The sequence below is a fragment of the Zingiber officinale genome, chromosome 9A (genome assembly GCF_018446385.1).
Source record: "Zingiber officinale cultivar Zhangliang chromosome 9A, Zo_v1.1, whole genome shotgun sequence".
Lineage (NCBI taxonomy): Eukaryota > Viridiplantae > Streptophyta > Magnoliopsida > Zingiberales > Zingiberaceae > Zingiber > Zingiber officinale.
This window is the reverse complement of record NC_056002.1, coordinates 50,578,378-50,601,462: the sequence shown is the minus strand read 5'-3', so window position 1 is coordinate 50,601,462 and position 23,085 is coordinate 50,578,378. Positions and strand designations below refer to the sequence as shown.

Genomic DNA, 23,085 nt, shown 5'->3' with positions numbered 1-23,085 from the left:
TCCAGCATGGTCGAGGGGGTCGCGCAACAACTTCAGCATGACTGCTAGGTTCGTACGACAATCGGGTGTGGCCGCTGAGGTCGCACGACCCCTCTAATGCGGCTACTGGGGTTGTGTGACCCCTCCAGTGCTATCGAGGGGGTCCTACGAGCCTTTTGCAGTGATCGCAGGAATCGCACGATGCCTCTACGACTGTCGCTAGGCCTGGTGTTGGGTTGTGCCGATATCCGTCAGGGAGCAGAATTAAATGATTCGCCCGTTTCGAGTGGTTCATTATGAGATTTTGATCCATGGCTCTAGCGTCATGATCCTCATCATCATCCAAAGTCAAAATGCCAAAACAGAGAGTAGGGTTTTTCATTTGTGTCATGCCGAATCTGAAATATATAAAAGCCTAACCTAAAGACGGCAACAAGCAATGGCAACGACAGTAGTGATGTCGGCAATGAGCGAGCGGTGGCAGCAGGTGGCGGCAGCGATGGGGCAACGGCAGCGACCGTTCAAGGAGGAAGGAGGGGTGAGTTGTTTTGAAATCACCTAAAGCACCAAGGTTTTTTTAACCTACATTGCACCACCTAAAACACCGCCTTCCATAAAAGCGGTGCGGTTGATGTCCACCTCCTACCTAGGTGGTGCATAGGCGGCCGCCTCAAGCGCCATTTAGAACACTAAGTATGATACTTATGTTTCTACATTCCTTTACCACTTTATTCCATATGTTACTCCCCAAACCTCCTAAGACTCAATCTCCTCTTGTGCTAGATCATATTTGGTATCAAAGCCTGAGTTAATATGTCTACAAGATCCGGGAGGAGTTTTAGAGGAAAATTGACTTATAATCAACGTGATGAGATACTTATTCGCGTGATGCAACTTGATGATATACAAATTCGTCTAAATGGTGTTAAAGCTATGGTTCCTAAATCTAAAGGTGATCAAGTCCAAGGAGAGCATGAAGATGATGTTATATCAAAGAGTAAAAGGAGAAGAAAGTTCTTATGATTATGGAGCTTATATTGAAGTTGATTTTGAAGAAGATGAAGAAACTTCTTTAGCAAGTGTTGTTAGGCGTATTGTTACTACCCTAAAAGTCGAAGGTGAAAATTAGAGATGGATATCTATTTTTCAGATATTGGTTCGTTGTAGGGAATCGAGCACATAAGTTTATTATTAATGGAGGAAGTTATATGAATATTGTCTCAGTATATATGGTAGAGTGCCTCAAGCTTCCTACATAGCCACATCCCCAACCATACAAGGTTGGATGGATCGATAACACAAAATTATAATGACTCTAGTTGATGCGACATTATGTCTATGAAAGTAACTCATATACTTCTTGGAAGACTTTCGTTATACTATCAAGATGTGCATCATTATGGCAAGGAGAACACATACACTTTTAGGTTCAACAAGAAGAAAGTGTACCAATGCAAAGACGGCTAAAATGAAGAAATACAAGCAAGAGAAGGTAAAGAATACTACTAATAGTGGAAATTCTCAACACATTCTAACCAGGAAAATTTCTACTATATATGAGAGTAAAGAAAGTATTACTAGAAATGCCCTTATAATCAAAGAAGTTAAAGAAATATCTACTCCTAAAGCTTCCTCATATCCTCCGGAAATTACTATGTTATTAAATGACTTTTCTGATGTAGCTCCAGATGAATTAATTAGTGAGCTTCCGCCAATGCATAAAATTCAGCATGCTATTTGACTTTGTGTCAGGCTCACAACTACCTGATCTATCGATCTATCAAATAAATCTAAGTGGACGTACAAAATTGAAGAAGCAAGTGGAAGAATTATTGTCCAAGCGTTTCATTCACGAAAGTCTAAGCCCATGTGCTATTCCTACTTCGTTAACACCAAAAAAAACATGGTAGCTGGCGCATGTGTATTGATAGTGTTGGTTAGTTCTTATATCTTTTCAAATTGATTTGAAAAGTGGGTATCATCAAATACGCATAAGACTTGGAAATGAACGAAAGACAACTTTCAAGACTAAAGATGACTTTTATGAATGACTTGCCTTTTGGTCTTTCCAACACACCTAGCACATTTATGTGCTTTATAAATCTACTACTACAACCATTTATTAGAAAATTTCTTGTTGTTTATTTCAATGATATCTTAATTTTCAACAAGAATAAAGAAGAACATCTTATCCATTTACGACAAGTTATGAGAATTATTCACAGAGAAAAGCTCTATATAAATTTAAAGAAACGCTCCTTTATGACTTCCTTTGTGGTATTCTTAGGTTTTGTGGTGTCATCTAGAGGATTAGAGACAGATCTTGATAAGGTAAAAGTATCAGAGACTGGTCATTTTCTAGGACACTACAAGCAATCAAAAGTTTTCATGGCCTGGCAACATTTTATAGGTGTTTCATAAAAAATTTCAGCATTATTATGGCCTCTATAACTGATTGTATAAAAAAAGGCTCATTTGTTTGGACCAACGCAGCTTCACAAGCTTCTCAAGAAGTAAGAAAAAAGTGGTTGAAGCACCTATTTTTTGACTAAATTTTACAAAGGTCTTTGAAGTGGGCATGTGATGCATCTAATGTTGGAATCGGAGGCGTATTAAGTCAAGAAGGGTATCCTATTACATATTTTAGTGAGAAGTTGAATGAGACGAAACAATGGTATTTCTACTTATGATAAAGACTTTATGTAGTAGATCAAGCTTTGTGTTATTGGCGACACTACCTCCTTCCACAACAGTTTGTTCTGTATTCTAATCATCAAGTTCTTTAATATATCAATTCTCAGCAAAACCTAAGTCATCGACATGGAAAATGGAACTCTTTCTTACAAGAATATACCTTTGTAATCAAACACAAATCCGATGTTAAAAATAAAGTAGCTGATGCACTTAGTAGAGTGATATATTTTCTTTCTTCTATATCTATACAAGTGGTGGGATTTAAACTACTTAAGAAAGACTACCCTTTGTGCAAATATTTCAATAATATATTTGTTGCTTTAATGGCAGGACAACATGAAGATTTCTCATATTTTTCAGCGCATAATGATGATCTCTTTAAAGGAACTTGACTTTGTTTGTTTAATACTTCTCTTCGTGAGCAAGTGATATGGGAGTTATATGGTGGCAAAAGGCGACTACGCTTACCCCTAGCGCCCCTACCAACCCGTCCCAGGGCTAAGACGGAGGAGGTAAATCACAAATGGCTACTAGCCTTTGGAATAGTGACTAGCGCATGAGGGATACATTTACCTCGACTATGTCAAGATTCGAACCCCAGACCTCATGGTGGCAGCACCTCATGTGCTAGCCACTAGACCGTCCCGAGAGGACGATATGGAAGTTACATGTTAGCAGGGCAGCAAGTCGTTTTAGAAGGGATAAAACAATTGCAATGGCTAAAGACCGTTTCTTTTGGCCTAGTCTTAAAAAGGTTGTGGCGAAGATTGTCTCTCAATGTCGCACATGCCAATTATCTAAAGGAAGAAAGAAAAATACTAGTTTATATATGCCTCTACCAGTGCCACACCAACCATTGCAAGATCTAAGCATAGATTTTGGCACATCAACCATGGCCAGATCTAAGCATGGATTATGTGCTTGGTTTGCCTAAAACCATTATAGGACACGACTCTATATTTGCAGTGGCAGATCGATTTTCAAAAATGGCTGACTTCATTCCATGTTCAAAGACATCAAATGTCGTTAACATTACCAAACTTTTCTTCAAGGTAGTTGTTCGCCTTAATAGGTTACCATTAACAATTGTTTCTAACCGAAATGTGAAGTCCACAAGCTACTTCTAGCGAACCCTTGGAAATTGATGAATACAAAGTTGAAGTTTTCTCTTTCTTTTCACCCTCAAACAGATGGTCATACAACGGCACTTCGTTGCCTTGTTAGAGATCATGTTATCACATGGGATCAAATTCTTCCTATGGCCAAGTTTGCATATAATAGTTCAATGAATACGTAGCTCATTTGAAATTGTTACAAGTATGCTTATAAGAAAGCCAATTCATTTGGTTCATTTACCATTGGAGGCAAGACCAAGTGCTAAAGTTGATGCTTTTAGCAAACACATACAAGATATACACAATGATGTCAAGTGAAAAATTACTCTAAGCAATAAAAGATATAAAACACATGTTGATTTGAAAAGAAGTTTGCTGAATTTCATGGAGGCAATATGGTTATGGTTCGTACAAGGCCAAAACGATATCCAAGAGTTGTTATAAGAAACTTCATTGAAGGAATGTTAGACCTCATAAAGTTTTAAAGAAAATCAGTTCTAATGCTTATGTGAGCTACTGGCACATATGAGTATTAGCAATGTCTTCAACATTGAGGATCTCACTTTATATTTTCGACATTGAAGATGTAATTGATCATCATTGTGTCTAAAAAGGGAAGTAATTATCTAGAAGTATCTTAACAAATAGTCTAACTTTATATTCTGAGTAGTGGGGGTGTAAATGAGCCAAGCCACTCGTGAGCAACTCGGTCAAAGCTTGACTCGAGTTCGGAGTTGATCGAACTCGAGCCGATTCGTTTATTATTCAAGTCGAGCTCGAGCCTAGATAATATTGGCTTAAGCGCTTGTCGAGCCTATCAAGCCCGACATTAATATATAATATATTATTTTTATTTATTCAAGTAAATATTGATAATTTAGTACATTAAATAATTACTAATAAGTATTAAGTAAAATCATAATATTTGAAAAAAAAAATTAAATTATAAAAGGATAAAAGTCAAAATCCCTCATTGTTGGTCTCTCACTTTCTCTCGGTCTTGTTTCTCTTCGTTCACCTTCACCGCTTTACGCCTTCAAGCCTTCACCTGAATCACCCCTAAGGTGGCGGTCACAGCCCTAAGTCCCCTAACAGAAATTGATTCAGCAGACTCAACACGCTGCCCTGGAGTCGTTCAACTCAACCTTCAACGTTTCCCTCTTTCTTTTTTCTGCAACCAAACCAAGATTAGGGTTCCTCAAAGGATAGTTTTCTTTTTTTTCAGCCATGGCGTTCTCTGTCCCTCTTTGCCCTTTAATTCAGAGGATCTAAGCCTCCTTTGTTCATCTATGTATTGGCTAGGGCAATGCGTTCATGATTTTTCCATTTAATTTTCTGACATGCGATTTCATCTTCTTTAGAATTTCGAAGGATGTTCAGTTTATATCCTAGCATTATAACTGTTGTTCCTATTATTCCTCTGTCTTATATATTCTTGTGGCTGTATTAGAATTCTTAACCTAAAGATTTAACTTTTAACACGTTGTTTTCATAATCTTCTGTTAGATGTAATATGAATGATCTTTAAAATATGTGCGCTTGCAAGATATGGAAGTGGTAATGAACTGATCTACTATGGTTTGTTTTCGTCGTTAATTTCAAAGATTTGACATTGGAAGTTTAGAGCTTGTTTTTTTTTTCTCGTAAGTACTTGCATGGAGTTCTTTTGATTCCTACAAACTAAAGATTTGAAGCATGTTTAGGAGACAAAATGGGTAAAATTGGATGTTGCTTTGTAGATTGTATTTTCTCTTCTTATTATTGTTTGAGCTTTTTATAATTTATTTGACAATTATTTATCTTTTGAATGTAGAAGAGTCACCTATTTCATAATTTATTTGACAATTATTTATCTTTTGAATGTAGAAGAGTCACCTATTTCAATTACCATAAACAGTGTCGTAGCTGAAAGTAATGAGGTTAATCTTGATATCAACAAGGAAATTGGCACAGCTGGTATAGAAACACAAGCAAATGCTAGAGAAAAAGAGAAAGAGGGGTTCCAAACAAAGAAAAGGAAAAAAAATTCAAAAGTTTGGAATGATTTTGACACAGTAGATGGATCAAAAAAAGCAAAATGTAAACATTGTCAATCTCTTTTTACATTTGGTAAATCAGGAGTCACATCAAATCTTTTGAGACATAGATTAAATTGTGTAAAGAGAAAAATTCATTTGCGAGCAGCTGAACAACAAAGTTGAATTTTCTGCCCACTGATTCAGCTTCACCTTCCATTCTTGCTTTGCATTCTGGAAAATTTGACATGAAACAAAGGAGGGAGGCAGTTGCTCATTGGATTATGATACATGAACATCCATTCACCATTCTTGATGAAGAGGGGTTCAATTTAATGATGAGGAGTGGAATACCGGAATGACAAAAAATTAGCAGGACTACATGCAGAGCATATTGTATGAAAATTTATGAGGTTGAGAAAAAAAAAGTTGAAGAAAAGTCTTGAGTGCGTTGATAAAATAAGTTTGACTTGCATATAGAAATTAGTTAAGAAAGAGTACAGGATAGAACTTTAATAATAATCTGATTATAATATCATTGAAATAAAGGAAACCTCATATATTTCCCAAATCTGTTACAATGGAAGGATAGTTTCATACAGCAACATGTATCTCTGTGACCAATTGCATCCATGATGCTGTCTGCAAAAGAGAGGATAATGTCTATAAGCAGATACGTTATTGTGTTGCATATACTTAAATACAGAAGTATACAAAGGCATCTTGATGAACAGAGAAGGGGTTTCAAATTGAATTTCTTCAGCAAATCAACACCTGAAGGCTGATACCATTTGCAAGAAAAGTATTAAACACATTAAAGGAAGTTTTTTCATACCATCATGCAAAATTTTAGTTTAAAACTAGTGAAATCAATCTTAATTAAAGTGATTTTAAACTATCTCAGTTGCAGAAAAATATACAATAATTTAGGCCCTTGACAGCTGCGTTCAACAATAACTAAATAACTTTATGAAACTTGAGTGTGTATCTAAACTATTTATTTAGTTGCATGGAAACTGTGAAAAGAGATGTCGAATTTTATGTCAGTTTTTTAGGGAATAGAAAAAACCTCAAATATAAATGTCAGGAGATAAAACAAAACATAAGAGAATAATGAAAAATCTACCCGAAATTGTAAGATCACCAATATTAGCATCAAACGAAGGAAGCAAGGCTTTCTCTGCAGCTTCATCTAAAACACTTTGCCAAATATAAACTCAAGTCACATTCAATTATTATATGACTTGTATCATCTTCATATAGCTTGAAGAATCCAAGATAGAACAACAAATTAGATGGCATACTCTTGTAGGTGTTTTTCCCAGTATAGTTGTTGCCAGTCAAGACTTTGGTTCAATTTTGATTTATCATTACCATCTATTCCAGAAGGATGAATCCTCTTGATATTGGACCAGCGAGTCATGAATAACATCATCCATAGTGTATTGAAATCTTCACACCTGAAGTAAAACGGCCTTCTCTAAATAATATTTTCACATATTAATATTTATTTAACAAATCACGTCACCTTCCACAATTTTGTCTGCACTCAAAGCTAGCATTTTTGCATCCAAACTCACAAGAATGGTCAGCTGATCTGTCACAGCATACAAGAGAGTCAAAAATATAATCAAGCAAACACTAGGGCATATAGTGGAGCTACCAAACTTCACCAACGACAAAGAGCTCCCCATATTAAAGAGTTACTGTCATATTTGTTTAGCATGTAAACTAATCATGACAGCAAAAGCAGTTATTTTTTCAGTGTTCTGACCTAAAATACACATCCATGTGAATTGCAGCAAAACAACCTATTCCAAAATAAGTTCAAGAGGATTCCATAACTATGAGTGTCAAAAAGTGAAAATTAAGGATGCTCCATGGTTTATATGATTTTGGAATGTAACCTCTAGTCTCAAGATTGAGCATAAAAAAATCTCAAGAGGAAAAAACATTGTGCTTAGAATAGTCCAGGAGTGGACATCATTATTATTAGCTTTGAAGATGAGCAAGAACTTAACTGCTGTGTCAATTAGGCAAAGGAAAAATAAATAAACACAATTTAGTTGTCAACAAGGTAATATAGGATACTAAGCATGATATCAACATTATTATTGTTAGACAAGAAAGCTGCTAACAGGAGAAAATTATAGCTGGATTAAATTGATGAAACACATAATTGAATTGTGGGGGAAAGAAGGATTGAGAGAAGAATAAGATAGAAACAAAAAATTATGGAAATCATATTAATTTTAGATGAAAGAATAACTATATGTTGGGAAAAAAGTTCTCCCTTGTAATTAAGTTTTGACCAAGTGTTTTGATATTTTTACAATTCAACTTAATGAAATTTTATGAGTTGCATGAAGTATAAAAGAAATTACACAAATTGGAGATTGAAGTTATTAAGCTTTGATGAACTTCATGAAAAACGAGTCAAGGATCTTCTAACTTATGGTGATCAACAAACTTTGAGAAGAACCTATAGACCCATATTTTGTGGTTGATAGAAATTGTATATTGGGTTTATCTAAGATAGATTAATTTATCTGTCATCTCTTAATGCAGGGGAAATTTTACCCTGCACACCCCTGTGCGCGATGCACTGCACGACTGAAGGGGGCAGCCGACATGGTAGTAGGGGTACGGGTGGGGTGGGCCAACAGTGCCCCTTAATGCAGATTCTATTCTAGATCAGTTTGCTATACCCACGTGGAGAAAAGAAAGGATTAAGTTGATGAAACACATATTAAGTTGAATTGTGGGGGAAAAAAGATTGAGAAGATTGAGCGAAGAATAAGATAGAAACAAAAATATTAGGTTGGTCGCCTAGCCATCCCCAAGTATGGCTTTCCATGCCGCTCATTATTGCAGTCCAAGCCATATGATTAGACAAGACTCCTTGCCGGTATGGGTGATACCTGGAAATGACCTCCCAAATCGCCTTCCCCAGCCCATGCACAGGCATGGCTCCTCACCTATGCAGTCCCATGCCATGATTAGACATGACTCTTCGCTAGTATAGGCCATACTTGGAAATAAGCTCCCACATCACCTATCACGGTCCAACCAATGCATGGGCATGGACCCTCGCAGTCGCAGACCATCCCAAAGCATGGTTTCTCACCTACCTCTACTTATAAATAGTTATGTATCTCCACTATGAAAAAAAATTCACATTCTTACTAATTGTCTTTGCATTCTTTCTACATCCACACTTGCATGACTTAAACATTAGATTAGTAGATATTTAAGGTTCCAGACCCATCATGGATCATATAGTAAAAGTGAGATCTTTGAATTTGGTTACATCTTCTTATTAGTGCCATAAGAATTATTTTAATCATTTCCAATGTGTATATTAATATTTTAATTAGCAAAATACAAACACTTGCTATTTATAATTGTATCAAATTTTGTGTAAGAAATTTTCGATAAAGGTGCACCGTTTATGCACCCCCTCTAGATCATGAGTCTACTAGTTAATATTAGACTAAAAGGTGATATCGCTCACTCCAGACGACCCCGTATCGCCGATCCCACAGCAAGATACACGCAGTAAATCAAGGGGGTATTTTATCTTAGCGCAACAGCCTCCTTGGATAGGGAGGTCTGACACCCAACGAAGTATTTTGCACCCACTTGAAATTGAAAACAAGACCTATTAAAGCAAACACTCATGCAAGTATCAATTATGCCAACCCATGGGGCATCTACTAGTTAATATCATATAAACATTTAACAAAGATTTTGTTTATTAGAAGAGGATTAGAGATCTACTTCTGATTGGATTTTTATACACTGCTAGCATTTGAGAGTCTATAAAATACTATGAAATAGAAAAAATAATTATACTAAGATGAGTAGATGGACCAAAAAAATTTTAAAAAGGAATATATAGATGATGGAAAAGCAACATATGCATTAGTGTGTATTCCAAAATAAGAGTTGCACACGGTGCAAGAATGTCAAGGTATCATAGAACAAGTTCATCAAGCTACATGTGAGCACATCTGATTCAAAACTAGCCAAAGCAAGATCTCTTATAAACACAACTCAATATAATCAAGATGAAAGGTAAACACCATAGCTTGAATGCACTCAAGATTCAAGCAAAATTATCAATGGGCTAATGTCTATAGGTGAGGAAATCCCAATCAGGATCTACTACGAAGTGCTTTCAAGATTCTCTACATAAATCCAATGTGGACATTAATAGTGGATGTTTATCCAATGTTCAAAGATTATGTTCTCAACTATGGAACTTCATGAGGCCAAACAAATTAAGACCGAGTTATAATGAGGAAATAACATTTATGGTCAAGGGTGACACCATCATCATCCTCTTCATCAAACACTAATGAAGATAAAGCAAAACAAATTTTCAAGTGCAACAAAGAAAAGTCACTCGAAGAATGAATACCCAAAAATAAAAAATAAGGAAAATAAAAACACAATAAGGCACTTAAAGCTACATAGAATGATTCGTACACATCAAATGAGGAACCAATCCAAAAAATAGTTACACATTAAGCCGTTGTAGCAATCACAAAAAGGAGAGGCAAGAGTTTCAAGTGAAGAAGAAAACATTTCAAAAAAATTTATCTTATGGTCAATTGGTTGAATTAGTAAATGAGAGTCCATGGCAATTAGCAAAATCAAATAATAAAAAAAAAATTAAATGAATGAGGTGAACAATCTTAAGGCTCAACTTAGTGTACCTCTATCACCTTTATTGGATTAAAGAAATAGAAATAGAAAATTTAAAATGTAAACTTAATAAAACAGTCATTCATATAAAAAAAGATATTTGGTGCATAAATTAAGGGGGACACCTAGGTTTAAGAGAAATGCTTTAAGGGGAACTTGTTAAAGGTATTTGACTAATCCATAGTTTGGGGAGAAATGTTTCCTTGAGGGGGGGGAGAGGAACTTCCCTAAAATAAGAAAAAGAATAAAGAGATTATTAGAACAAGGGAGAGGGATCCACCTTGATGAAAGGGAAGGCTATAAAACCTTCATATAAAATTTGGCTTGAATGTTACTTTTTGAATCAAAAAATTACAAAGAACTTTTTTTAATGCATGCTAAAGGGGGAGAATGAAGGTATTAAGTTAGAAATCTTCATTTAAATTTTGGTATAGGATATGAAAAGTTAGACTCGGGGTTAAGCCTAACTTAGATATTGTGAAGTATCAAAAAAAAAAAAGAGAGATTGTTAGTACAATCAAACCCCTAATCAAGGTTGATCAATCTAGTCAAGGTTAACCATAGTGCATTTAGATGTTTAAGCAATATGTTCGAATAATATATTTGATTTTTGGAGATGGGTGTCAAATAGGATACTTGAAAGTGGAAGAAGTCCAAATGTGTCAAGGTTATCTGAACATTTGGGTTTGGTTAAAGAGCAGGTGTTGGTAGAAGTTAAAAGTTTAAGTGGGTCAGGTTGATCGGAGGTATTGAGAAGTCCAATCGGTGTTGGCAATGGAGAATCCAAAGAGGTCGTGGAGGGCATGCATGTGGAAGTCTAGGAAAGTTAAAAGTGGCCTAGGCAGATCTTGGAGTCCTAGAGGAGTGAACTCAAAGTAAGTAAAAGTCCTAGCAACAAGGTTAGGCAAGGAAAAGAGCTGATAGGCAAAGGTCAATCAAATGTTGGGCAATGAGTGAAGTTCCAAGGACAAGGACTCTCTAGGCATGTGAAGTCCTAGTATGTTTCGGTCAATTTGATATTAGGCAAAGTTTAAGTGTTGATAAGTCACGATCGATGTGCACAAGGAAAATGGAAAGTCCCAAAGACATGAATTCTCTTGGCATGGTAGTGACTCAATGTTGGTATGGCTGAAGTTAGAATGGCAGTCAACTAGAGTAGAAGTTGCAATCGCCTAGTGAATCAAAACCACAAAGTTGTGATTTAGACGGATTCAGGACTCTAAAATTGACTCTGGCTAAAATGCTAATGAACCGAAAGTTTTGTAGACTTGGTCAGTCAACTAGTGCACTTCAATCAACTGATGACACAGTGAAGCAAATGATTAGATGATGGTTTTATCTAGTCCAATCAACGAATGAACTAGACAACTAAAGAACTGATCCAATTCACACAAAATAGGTTACATGTCATAAAGGAGTTGATTGATGAAAAGATAGAAATCCATTGATATGAAGCACTTGACTAATGGCTCACATATAGAAGGACTATATAAGTTGATATCATGATCATTTCAAAATAATGTGATCGGCTACAAGGAGAATGTTATCGCATTTTAGAGTCGTCATGAGCAACCTACAACGATTGAAAGTAATCATTTCAATTTCATTTGTAATTTCAATTCTTTTATTTTTATTATTTGGTTGTATTCTTACATATGTGTTTCTCTTGTATATACTCTAAAAGAAGAGAACTGTAAGATATTTGTCTGCCTATAGAAAGTGTCCAAAGAAAGAGAAAATATAGTGGTGTTACCAAGAGTGATCCATTGACGGATCATATGTCGTAGAGTAGAAATAAAGAGTTTTGAATTGTTTACTTATGTTTGTTATTTTATTAATTTTTGTTGTGCATTGATCATAGGCAAACAAAATCCACGCGTTATTCACACTCCCTCTATCCGTGACATCAATCCTAATACTTGGCATGTGCAGAAGTCCCAAAGGAGTGAAAATCCAACAAGTGTTAGAAGAAGTCCAAGATCCTAAGCAAATGAAGAAGTCTTGTGCAAATGTGGAAAAATCCAATAGGCATTAGCAAAAGTTCAAGACGTACTTAGCAAATGAAAAAGTCTCAAGGAATGAAATCATAATAGATGTCGAAAAATCCAACATGCATTGACAAAGGACCGATAGGTCCTTGGCAAACGATGAAGTCCTGAAGGAGTAAAAAGCTCGAAGGTAGGACTCGAAAGCAAGTCAAGCTTAGGAAGCTTGCTACTATACAAGGCTAGAGGCTTGTCAAAAAGAACTTAAGGAAGGAGCATTATCGGCATGAGGACATGCGAGATGAATAATGACAAAAAGTCATTTTGAGTATTTTAAAAAGATTTTTCTACTTAAGTGTCTACCAGAGATTAAGTGTTGTAGGTCGAAGTCAACAAAAAATAAAAAACTCAAAGTCAAGCAAATTCAATAGAAAATAGGGTTTCTCAATTGACTAAATAGTTGAGTCAATTTAGTGGTTGACTGTAGCTTTTTGCTTAGAAACAAAAGTATTCTCTCTAGACTGAGTCAACAAAATGAGAGCTCAGTGCCTAAGTCAATTGCCCAATTGATAATTTTCGTCTCTTTGTAATTTGAATCAGCCGGAATGATTGTAAGCATGGTTTAAAATTTCGACCCGTGCCGAGGTTTCGATCTGAGACTGGAACGATACGATTTTGGTATCGTATTGTTCCATGTCGATACAGTTTCGATATTTTTTTTATTTATATATAGTAATTATTAGATAAATATGTTTATTGTGTATAATTTAAAAATAAATTGTATATTGATTTTATATAAGTTGTTTGAACAACTTAATATGCTTAGAAAAAATAATTAAATATAATTTCCTTTAAAGATGTATTAATTACTCAAATTAAAATTGATATATCATAATTATATAAATTAATTGTTTATTCATTTAATTAATTATTAGTTTAAATCTTATATATTTAAAATAGTAAAAAAAATCAAAATATCAATTAAATAGTAAAAAATATAAAGTAATAAAAAAATTATGAGAATATAAATATAATTTATTAGAATTTTTTTAAAAAAAATAAAATTTTTAAATAAATTTGAAATGGTAAAAAAGAATTTTTATAATATCAATTAATAATTTTTTTTATTTTGTTAATTTTAAATATATTTTTATATATTTTATAGAGATAATTTAAGTAGGGTTTATAAAAGTCTATTCAAAATATCACACTCTAGTTGGGAATTATTTAATTAATTAATTCTTTTTTTCTTTTTGCAACAGTGATCCCACAAGTCGCAAGTCCTACTACCGCTGCTTATGCGACACCTCCGTCGGTGGCGGAGGCATCGCGAGACGCTTTAGGCGAGACGGAGGTGTTGCGCGACGCTTCGTGGCGCCGCTAGAAGTGTCCCGCGACGCTTCCAGCGACACAGAGGTGTCAATCGCGGGCATATGACAAAGGCGAAATTTATCCGCTTGCTGTGCTGGTTTCGCTTCCTTGCCGTAAATTCCGACGATTTCAGGTAGCACGGCTCGGCAATTCAAACTCTGATTGTAAGACATTGTTTTTACAAGATAAGGTTCGTGTCTATGAGATTTGGGTCGGATGAGGTGTTTTAAGTCCATTATAATTGTGAACATTGAAATTTCCTTAGGATTATCCAAGTGATTCAACTAATGTTTAATCAAATTGATTGGAAACATAGTCATGTAAAGAGATAGTCAAGAAGTTACGGTTGACTTAACTAAAGACATTAAAAGAAATGACCAAAGACTTATCTAGTTAAGTGAGTTGACTAGTTGATTGGTAGAGATCAAGTCGATTGGATGCACTTTGAGTTGACTTGATAAGAAAAAATCATTCCAGATAGAGTTCTAAAATCAATGTTTCAATTGACTTGATAAGGAGCGTTGAGTCAACTAAAGTTCCACACACTATCACTATAAATAGAGAAGCGAAGCCAGTTGGAACAACAACATATTCTCAACCTACATTCACAGCCTACTTTAATTGTTTATCTCATTGTGTTCTATGTTCTAAAGTGCTTCAAACGACCTCAACAAAAAAAAGTTTCTATAGAAAGGTTCATTGAATTTACTTTCTGGCATCATCCCTACATTTCGTACATCCATGGACATAGATATTAGAAAGGACAGGTAGAAACAAAGCAATTATTCCCAACATTAATGGAAATGGACGATCAAACAGTTATATGGAAGGAATCCGTGGAAGAACAAGATGAGGGAGACTAAGAGATATTACAATTGGCAAAAACCAACATGCCCTCTATGACTGTAAGAAAGGCTTGCACAACTTGAGAAAGAATTTATAGTGCATTCGATCAAAAGCAGCGGACTTCGCTAGATCGGTGAATTTCATTACGAATTCTATGACTTCCGCTAGAGGGAGGAGGATCAACGACAATAAATGATAGATATGCTTTGTAATTAGAATTTACAATAGCAACCCCCAACCAATGATTAGTATTGAGGAGTACTAGAGTATCATCATGCTAAGAACTATTTCCTTTGCATGTTTGATTTAGTTGACTTATTGATTTATTTGGTTATGTATTGCTTTATTGTATTATCTATTGCACTTTCATTTGTTATTCTTATGCTTGATACAAGCATTTATATAGTTGTTGCAAAGATTATCAGTGGTCTTTTAATTTAATTAAGATTTTATATCTTATAAGTTATCCTTTCTTTTGTAGATACATGTGATTAGTTACTTAGTTGTTGGAAATCATAAGTATTATGTATGTGATATTGGAATTAAGTTAGATAATAGCACCAAAATTTCAAACTATTTTCAAATTTGCATCAATTTTCAAAAATATAAAGATTTTATATTCAAAAATATTTTTCTCTATTAGATCTTACAATAATACATATCTCTAGAAAAAAAATCATAAATTTTCAATGTATATAGAGTTTTCAACAAATTTTTGCTTTTGAGCATTACAAGTTACAGTAGTCTACTGAAGTAGGAACCCAACTGATATTGTGTTCACTCAACTGAACAACCAATCCATGTCTACGTCAGGACATAGTGTATATGTTGTTTCATCAATATATTGTTAACTCTATTAGTTGGTGCAGCAAAGAGAAACTTCTTATGCATTTGTTTATATATGATCAAAATGAAAGTTATTATAATGAAGAATCTCTCTTAACAAGAAGCATCATCTAAGAAGGAAGAGCGACATTGTCTTATTTAAGGGGAAGCTTGCATTAAGGGGAGAATATGTTTCTCTGATTTTTCATTTACTTACATGTTTTGGTCTATATGATGATTTCATATATTTCTAATCAAATTTGCATGAAATTTTTTATTTCAAACTACTATTGTGGATTAGATTATAAGAAAATAACTATGCAAATTAAAATTATTAAAGTAGCTAAGGGATTATTTGAATTAACGCTGCAGATATTACAAGAGATACAATACTTCCACCTCAATAGTAGGATTCTTATTAGGATGATTATCTAGAGGTGTAAAGGTCTCAATTCATACCTTAAGTTTAACTTGCAGTTAAGAGTGAACAAATTAGGGTGCATTTAAGCAAGTATTTTTTTTATTTATTTATTTTTCTATCACCCATTGATATTTCTTACTTACCTCGTCCTTTTAGGTTCACCTAAAAAAGAGAAATTGATTGCATTAGAAGAAGTTGAATGACTAAGTATTTGTCATGCACTACAAAATTGAAAGGCAAAGAAATTAGGAAACAAGCATACAAGAATATTACTATTTAAAGAATTGTCATTGGTTGATGAATGGATAACAGTATAGTGTAACAAAATAACTAGATAAAAAAAGATTGGCTTAGAGTACTTGATGATGATGTCCGAGAGACACCTAATGGTCACAAGGATAAAGAAAATAAGTCATTACAGATTTCAATGACTTAGGATTAAAGTGTTAAGACAATGAATTAAGATAAAACAAGAGGAAACAAAAATAGTGATGATAAAGATGATAAATTCCTTGATAAACCTATATATAATTCAAGAGTTCTTATTATTTTAATACTTGATGAAACTTTATAGATTGGACTTATTTAGATGCTAAGTTCAGTGTCACAGAATGATTTTGAAACTAAGGGGGCGCTCGGTAAGGGGGTTTAGGGATTAGGAATGGGAATGAACCATATTCGATTCCCATTTATGCTTCTTGGAAAGGGTCAATAGGAATCAAAATAAAGTAATGATTCCTGCAATTTAATCGCAAAACTCATTACCCTCCTCAATCGAACCCATCATTTTTTGACAGAAAAATCCTTCTCAACCCATTATCCTCGACTGCTTCTTGCTTCTGCCCTAAAATCGTTCCCTCTTCAACTGCTTCTTCCCTAAAATCATTCGCCTCCTTCGAATGCTTCTGCCCAAAATCGTTACCTCACTTTCTTCAAGAATCATTCGCCTCTTTGACTCAATCGGTGCCACATTTTTTCAACTGCTCACTTCTGCCAAAAATCCTTCGTCTCTATCATACGGTTGTCTCTCAAGGATGATCGTTGAAGATCTGCAACATAGTAGAAATCCTCACAATCGGTGGCATATTTGACAAGTTGTTTGTGAATTCTTATACTTGTTCATGTGAGTTCTCTTTTTTAGAATGGTTTATATCTAAAGATGAAGTTTGTTGATTAGTTTTCCTCTGTTAAGACAGTGTGCGTTCGATCCCCAGCTTTTTTATTTTTTTTGGCATTCTAAGGGCTGCTGGTCTTTTTTCTTCTTTTGTGTGTGTGTGTGTGTTCTGAGTTATGGTGGCTGGTGGTGTGTTGGATATTTGCTATTTGTGTTTTGTGTTTTTTTCCCTCTACTGCCTGCTGCGTGATTTTGATGGCACAACCTCCTTTTAACAATAGAAGACGTAGATTAATGTGCACTTTATGGAATACGTATGGAATGCTCGTGGTTTGTTTGGTTCTCGTACTTTATCAAATTGCAATGCTTGCCTCTCATCTAAGTAAGATTCGTCAATTAAAAAGGAAGGCAAACGGATTGCGTGTGTGAAATGGATGTTTAGCCATGCAAAAGAGAGTGATGAAATATGTGTTAGTGATCTTCGAATAGATAGGAGAACATTTATGATATTATGTGATATAGTACGAGACTTTGGGAGTTTAAAAGCCACAAAAAATGCAACCATTGAGGAAATTAGGGCCTCATTTATCTACATGTTGGCACACCATAAAAAAAAAGTAGAACAATAAGCCTTCTTTTTGGACGAAGTCCTAAACAGTTAGCTGTCAATTCAATCTCTGTCTTCGAGCAATTTTACAACAACACCACATATTGCTAAAGAAACCTGAGCTAGTACGCGATGACCACAAAGAAAATAGGTGGAAATCATTTAAGGTAACATTTTTTTAATCACCTCTAGTTCATCTTTTAAAATATTTTTCATTCAACTCTATGAATATTACAAGGTTGTTTGAGTGCTTTAGACGGTACTTTTATCCCAATCACACCTCCTAAAGAAGAAAAATAACATTATCCCACAAAAATGGGGGGATTGCTACAAACGTGTTGGAGTGTGCTCCCCAAATATGCAATTTATATATGTGTTACTTGGTTGGGAAGGTTCTACTCATGATGGTCGGGTTCTTCATGATGTCAACAGTAGACCATCTAGCAAGTCACCCAAGGTAAGTTTAATGTTGTTTTTTAAATTTTACAGAATACTTGCATTTACTTTATTTTCCTTGATATAAGTTGTTATTATTTGGTAGATGTTGGATATTGCACTGTGCCGCAACTGGACGCACGCGATGACGATCAGAACTTCATGTGCGGGTGTTGTGTCGGTCGCGTGCTGTGTCGACCGTGTGCCGATGTTGGTCCCCTGTCGAAACAATAAAATCCGTGAGTTTCGGGTGAAACGGCTCGGTATTTTAAACCATGATGGAGTAGATGGTTTTATGCAAAATGTTAGCTCACACCTTGAATCTATGTCAACTTGGGTTCAGGGTAAATCTTCTAAAATGCTACAAGTTCTTGAGATGTTGGATGAGCACGGGTTTGTTGGGAAGAACAAGTACAAGGTTGCTCAAGCAATTTGTGAAGATGCTGTGAAAATTGAGTTATTGTTCAGTTTGGATCCATCTGAAGTAGAAGATTTTGTGCTCAGTTGCTTGTAATTATAGATTTTGAATATGCTGGTTTTGAAAATTCTGGAAACATTTCATCAACTTATCTTGTTTAGTAATCGGGTTTTGAATGACTGCCTAGCTACCCTTCAATTAATTGATTGTTTTATGTACTTTTAGGATGGTGGTGTATCTTTTGTTTAGGATAAGGCATTCAACAGAATTATAGTCTGTTGAAGATTTGGTATGTTAACTAATGTTGCATTCAAACAATGGTTAATTACTGACAATGGTTTATTTTGGAGATATGTGCTGTGTTCACTTGTACTGTGATATATGGATAATATGCCCTCGAAATATAGCTACCATGCTTGAGATATATGGCTTAATAGAAGTTTTTTTTAAAACAATTACGACTTGCTTACCTTTTTTTAAAAATAAAAAATAAAAAAACAAACAATAAGATATGTTTATTTTTTTATTTTTGATTAAAAACTACAATATATATGTAATTGTCCGCGAGTTTTTTTTGTAGGTGCATTATTTGTACTGTGTTGATCATATTCCGGCGATTGTTACAGCTTTTCTTGTATTGTTTAATGGTAAGGGTAAAATTGGAAATTTGATTGATTCTCATTGCATACTTTCATTTGTACCAAGCAACATCAATCACATTAACACCCATTCCAATATTTATACCAAGCACCAACAATTCAATTACTGATTCCCATTGTGATTAACCTCTCAATCAAACCCATTACCATTCCGATTGAGTAATCTATACCAAGCACCCCTTAATTGTTTTTAATAGTCATGTGTGCTATAATATTTTTTAAGAAAACAAGTGTTCTTAAGATGTGTTGTTTCGATATTAGTTATGTAAATAACTTTAATAGGATAAAAAATATTAAAATTGCTAGACAAAAAATTTAATGAAAATTAATACATAAAAAATATAGTTGACATTTAAAAAAAAATGGTCTTACAATCCAATGTTCTAATTATATTACCCATTACCATTCCAAGATAGGATCTTGATCCTAAGTACCTTGTATACATGGTCGAATTAAATAAAAAAATAAATGCATTCACATTCTTGTCTTGAATACAATTAATAAAATATCTAAATTAATGGAAAATTTAAGATAACTCTTAAAATAAAATCTCCTTTAAGTAGTTCCCTTTTGTATTGAGAATAAAGAATTTCCTTGTGTTTTCTACCATGGTTGAGTAATGGCATATAATGCACAAAAAGAACACAGGTAAGGAGAATCGTTGTTCATATAGTCAGAAAAATATAAAGAAGAGAAAATAAATAACACTATGAAATGTTAACTTCGAGCAAAAATTAGCTATGCCACAAGGAAATACTTTACTAAGATTGAGGATTGTCACCTTTCTCGAAATTCATGTATATTTTGCAGTGCCAATGGAGAAAGGTTCCTCACTAAATTATCAAACAAGTCTGGCGGAAGTTCAATTATGTCCTTTGTTAATTCATGTCCTGAGACATAGAAGCGTCCAATAAGCAATTTTATCACGTTCAACCAAAAAGATAATAAGGTTAAAGAACTAATACTTTCAGCACTGACCATGTATTATAGCAGTTGTAATCTTCCCCACACACAAATTGAACAAGCATGGAACCGTAGACATGAAACTATCACTGACAATACATCCAGCTGGACTAGAGAACCAATCTGAAAGAATAACAGAAGGAAGCATTACCGTGAATGAAGAGACCGAAAAATTTCGCGGAGAAAAGCAAGAACAAGAACGAAATCGTCAAATTAATTAAAAGACGATACAAGTGGTACCCGATAAGCAAAACTAATCGGAGAGAATGGAGGGGAAGTATCTTTCAACTCAGTATCACAGATCTGTAGACGGGTGCTGCTGGGAGTAAGAGGAACGGAAGAGAGGGAAGGAAAATGAGGAAATCGGCGATGGCCCGTCGGCCACGGATGGAAGAGGGGAACGAGGCAAAGAAGAATGAGAGGGTTTTTCCATCATCTTCATAATACAACTAAATCCAACAATCATTCAATCATTTCATCCCCATGATCAATAGCTAACCACCAGATCTAATCATTAACCAAATTCAGTAATCCAATTAGATTTAACTCTCACCATTTACATTAACTATCATACATTTATCCCTTGACCAATTAGACATTAGTAGATCCCAAATCCAAAAATAATCTCCCTGTTAATCTGATATCCCTTACCCAAATCAACCAATCACCATCAACCCCTAATTAATCAAAACAATGTAGATAGAATGAATTCAATTCTATAAAAACAACTTCAATCCTAAACACATCTCCTCATCATCAACTAGATAACAATCTAACACAAAAATGACTTCAAATCTGTATCAATCTGATACCAAACAGATCTCACCTTATTTCCGATCAGCAGTTCGTTCAATGAAGAAATTGAATGCTACCATGAAGAAAGAACTCTCCACCTCAGATCTGATGAGAAGATGGTATCCCAGTGGATTTTTCCTCCTCCCTAAACTGAAGAGAGGATAGATCTCCGGCTAGTAGTTCAGGTGTACATGGAGTTGTGCCTGTCTCCCTCGCTGCATGGTAGTAAATAAAGAAGCGGCTCTGAAAGATGCCAGCTCAAGGTAGTTCGTCGGTAGTCTGCCGAAGAAGGAATGGGTGTCGGCGTCGATCGGGGGAGAAAGACAAACGACGACAGTGAGATTGGGGAAGAGAAATAGGGATAAACGACACCTCATACCTTCTTGTGGTCGGAGATGGACTGGCGGCAATGGCCCTATGCTTACAGATCGAAGCAGGCAATGAGAGAGAGCAGCGGCATTAGCTCTCGCGTCAACTGTGGCCTGTAACGATGACGAGCTGCCTCACACAGAGAAGGGGAGACGTCTACTCCCACGACGACAGTGGCCTGTGGTGTCGCCGTACCGGCGTCACGCTGAGAAGGGGCCGCAATGGTGGCAAACGACGGTGGCAGTCCGCGTAGAGCGTCTGCAGGTCGCGCAAGGCGTCAGCGTCTCACTATCTGAGCGACTTGGTGCTTAGACGGTGGGTGGCGTAGCGTTGACCAGTGGTGCCGAGCAGATACGCAAGAGGGAGGTTGAGGGACGGTGGCAAGATGCAGGGCACAGGAGGATGAGAAGAATCGTGAGAAGAGTAAGGGAATCGGGTGGAAATAATGCTTAGGGTTTTTAATTATAATCAATTCCCGACTTAAATGAAATATAAATAGACTTCTAAAAATCTTAATAAATATATCCTTTTAAATATATAAATCTGTTTAACTCCTAAAAATTTTCTAAAATTCTAAAAAATCTAATAAAATTATTTTTCCAATAATACTCATCCAAAAGATAAGAAAAATATATGCAAAACTCGATTTTTTTCCTAAAGGAAATTAGATGATAAGGGAAATGTCATAAGAAATAAAGCTCACTTAGTAATTAGAGGATTTAGTCAAGTAGAAAACATAGACTATGATGAAACATATATACCAATGATCAAACTTGAATCCATTAGAATATTGTTAGCCTACGCATCACATAAAAGATTCAAATTTTATCAAATTGATGTTAAATCCGTATTTCTAAATGATTTTATAAATGAAGAAATCTACATAGGTCAACCACCATGATGTGAACACCCTAACCATCTATTTAAATTAAAAAAAATATTATATGATTTAAAACAAGCTCATAAAGCCTGGTATAAAAGGTTATCAACTTACCTAATAGAATTTTAAACAAGGTCAAATTGATGCTACATTATTTGTCAAACCAAATGAAAATGATATATTTATAGCACAAATCTACGTAGATGATATAGTATTTAGATCAATCAATATTGAATTTTTAAAAGAATTTATAAATCTAATGGAAAATGAATTTAGAATGAGTTTAGTAGAAGAACAGTCATTCTTTTTAGGTTTACAAATAAAACAAATAAAGGAAGAAAACTATGTGCACCAAAACAAATATACCAAAGAATTAATTAAAAATTTTGGAATGAAAAATAATAAAGAAATAAAAACACCTTTGGCCACAAATATTATGTTAAATAATGACCCAAAAGGAAAGTCTGTAGAACTAAAATACTATAGAAGTATAATAGGAAATTTTCTTTACCTAACTGCTAGTAGACCTGACATATTATTTGTAGTAGGTATGTATGCAAGATATCAATATTACGCTAAAGAATCCCATTTAATATTTATTAAAAGAATAATTAGATATCTTAAAAGAACATTAAATGTAGTAATGTTGTATCATAGGACTAATAGTTTTGAACTTAGAGGTTTTTCTAATTCAAACTATGCTAACTATAAATTCATTAAAAAAAAAAACAAAAGTGGTTGCTACCAATTTTTGGAACAATCTTTAGTCAGTTGGTTTAGTAGAAAGTAGCATTATATTGCATTATCAACAACTAAGGCAAAATATATAGAAATGAGAGAATGTGTAGTACAACTTTTATAAATGATGCATACATTAAAAGATT

The 23,085-nt window shown here is 34.7% G+C and overlaps 1 protein-coding gene across 4 annotated transcripts in view; it reads right to left on the bottom strand.

Moving 5' to 3' along the window:
* The window catches only part of LOC122019708, a 50,089-nt gene extending 28,308 nt beyond the window's left edge, over positions 1 to 21,781 (bottom strand). For 2 of the 4 annotated variants that reach the window (XR_006122000.1, XM_042577179.1), the window contains exons 1-8: positions 21,332 to 21,781; positions 20,984 to 21,231; positions 20,173 to 20,280; positions 19,976 to 20,084; positions 7,332 to 7,400; positions 7,108 to 7,278; positions 6,930 to 7,003; positions 6,358 to 6,445 (exon numbers count right to left, since the gene is read on the bottom strand). Coding sequence is in view for 3 of the 4 variants with exons in the window: in XM_042577179.1 (XP_042433113.1) it covers positions 6,358 to 6,445; positions 6,930 to 7,003; positions 7,108 to 7,278; positions 7,332 to 7,400; positions 19,976 to 20,084; positions 20,173 to 20,236 (575 nt within the window). In the remaining variant the exon portion in view is untranslated. The remainder of the gene's footprint in view (positions 1 to 6,357; positions 6,446 to 6,929; positions 7,004 to 7,107; positions 7,279 to 7,331; positions 7,401 to 19,975; positions 20,085 to 20,172; positions 20,281 to 20,983; positions 21,232 to 21,331) is intronic. The other 2 variants (XM_042577178.1, XM_042577180.1) reach the window with 2 other exon arrangements.
* Positions 21,782 to 23,085: the final 1,304 nt, after the last annotated feature.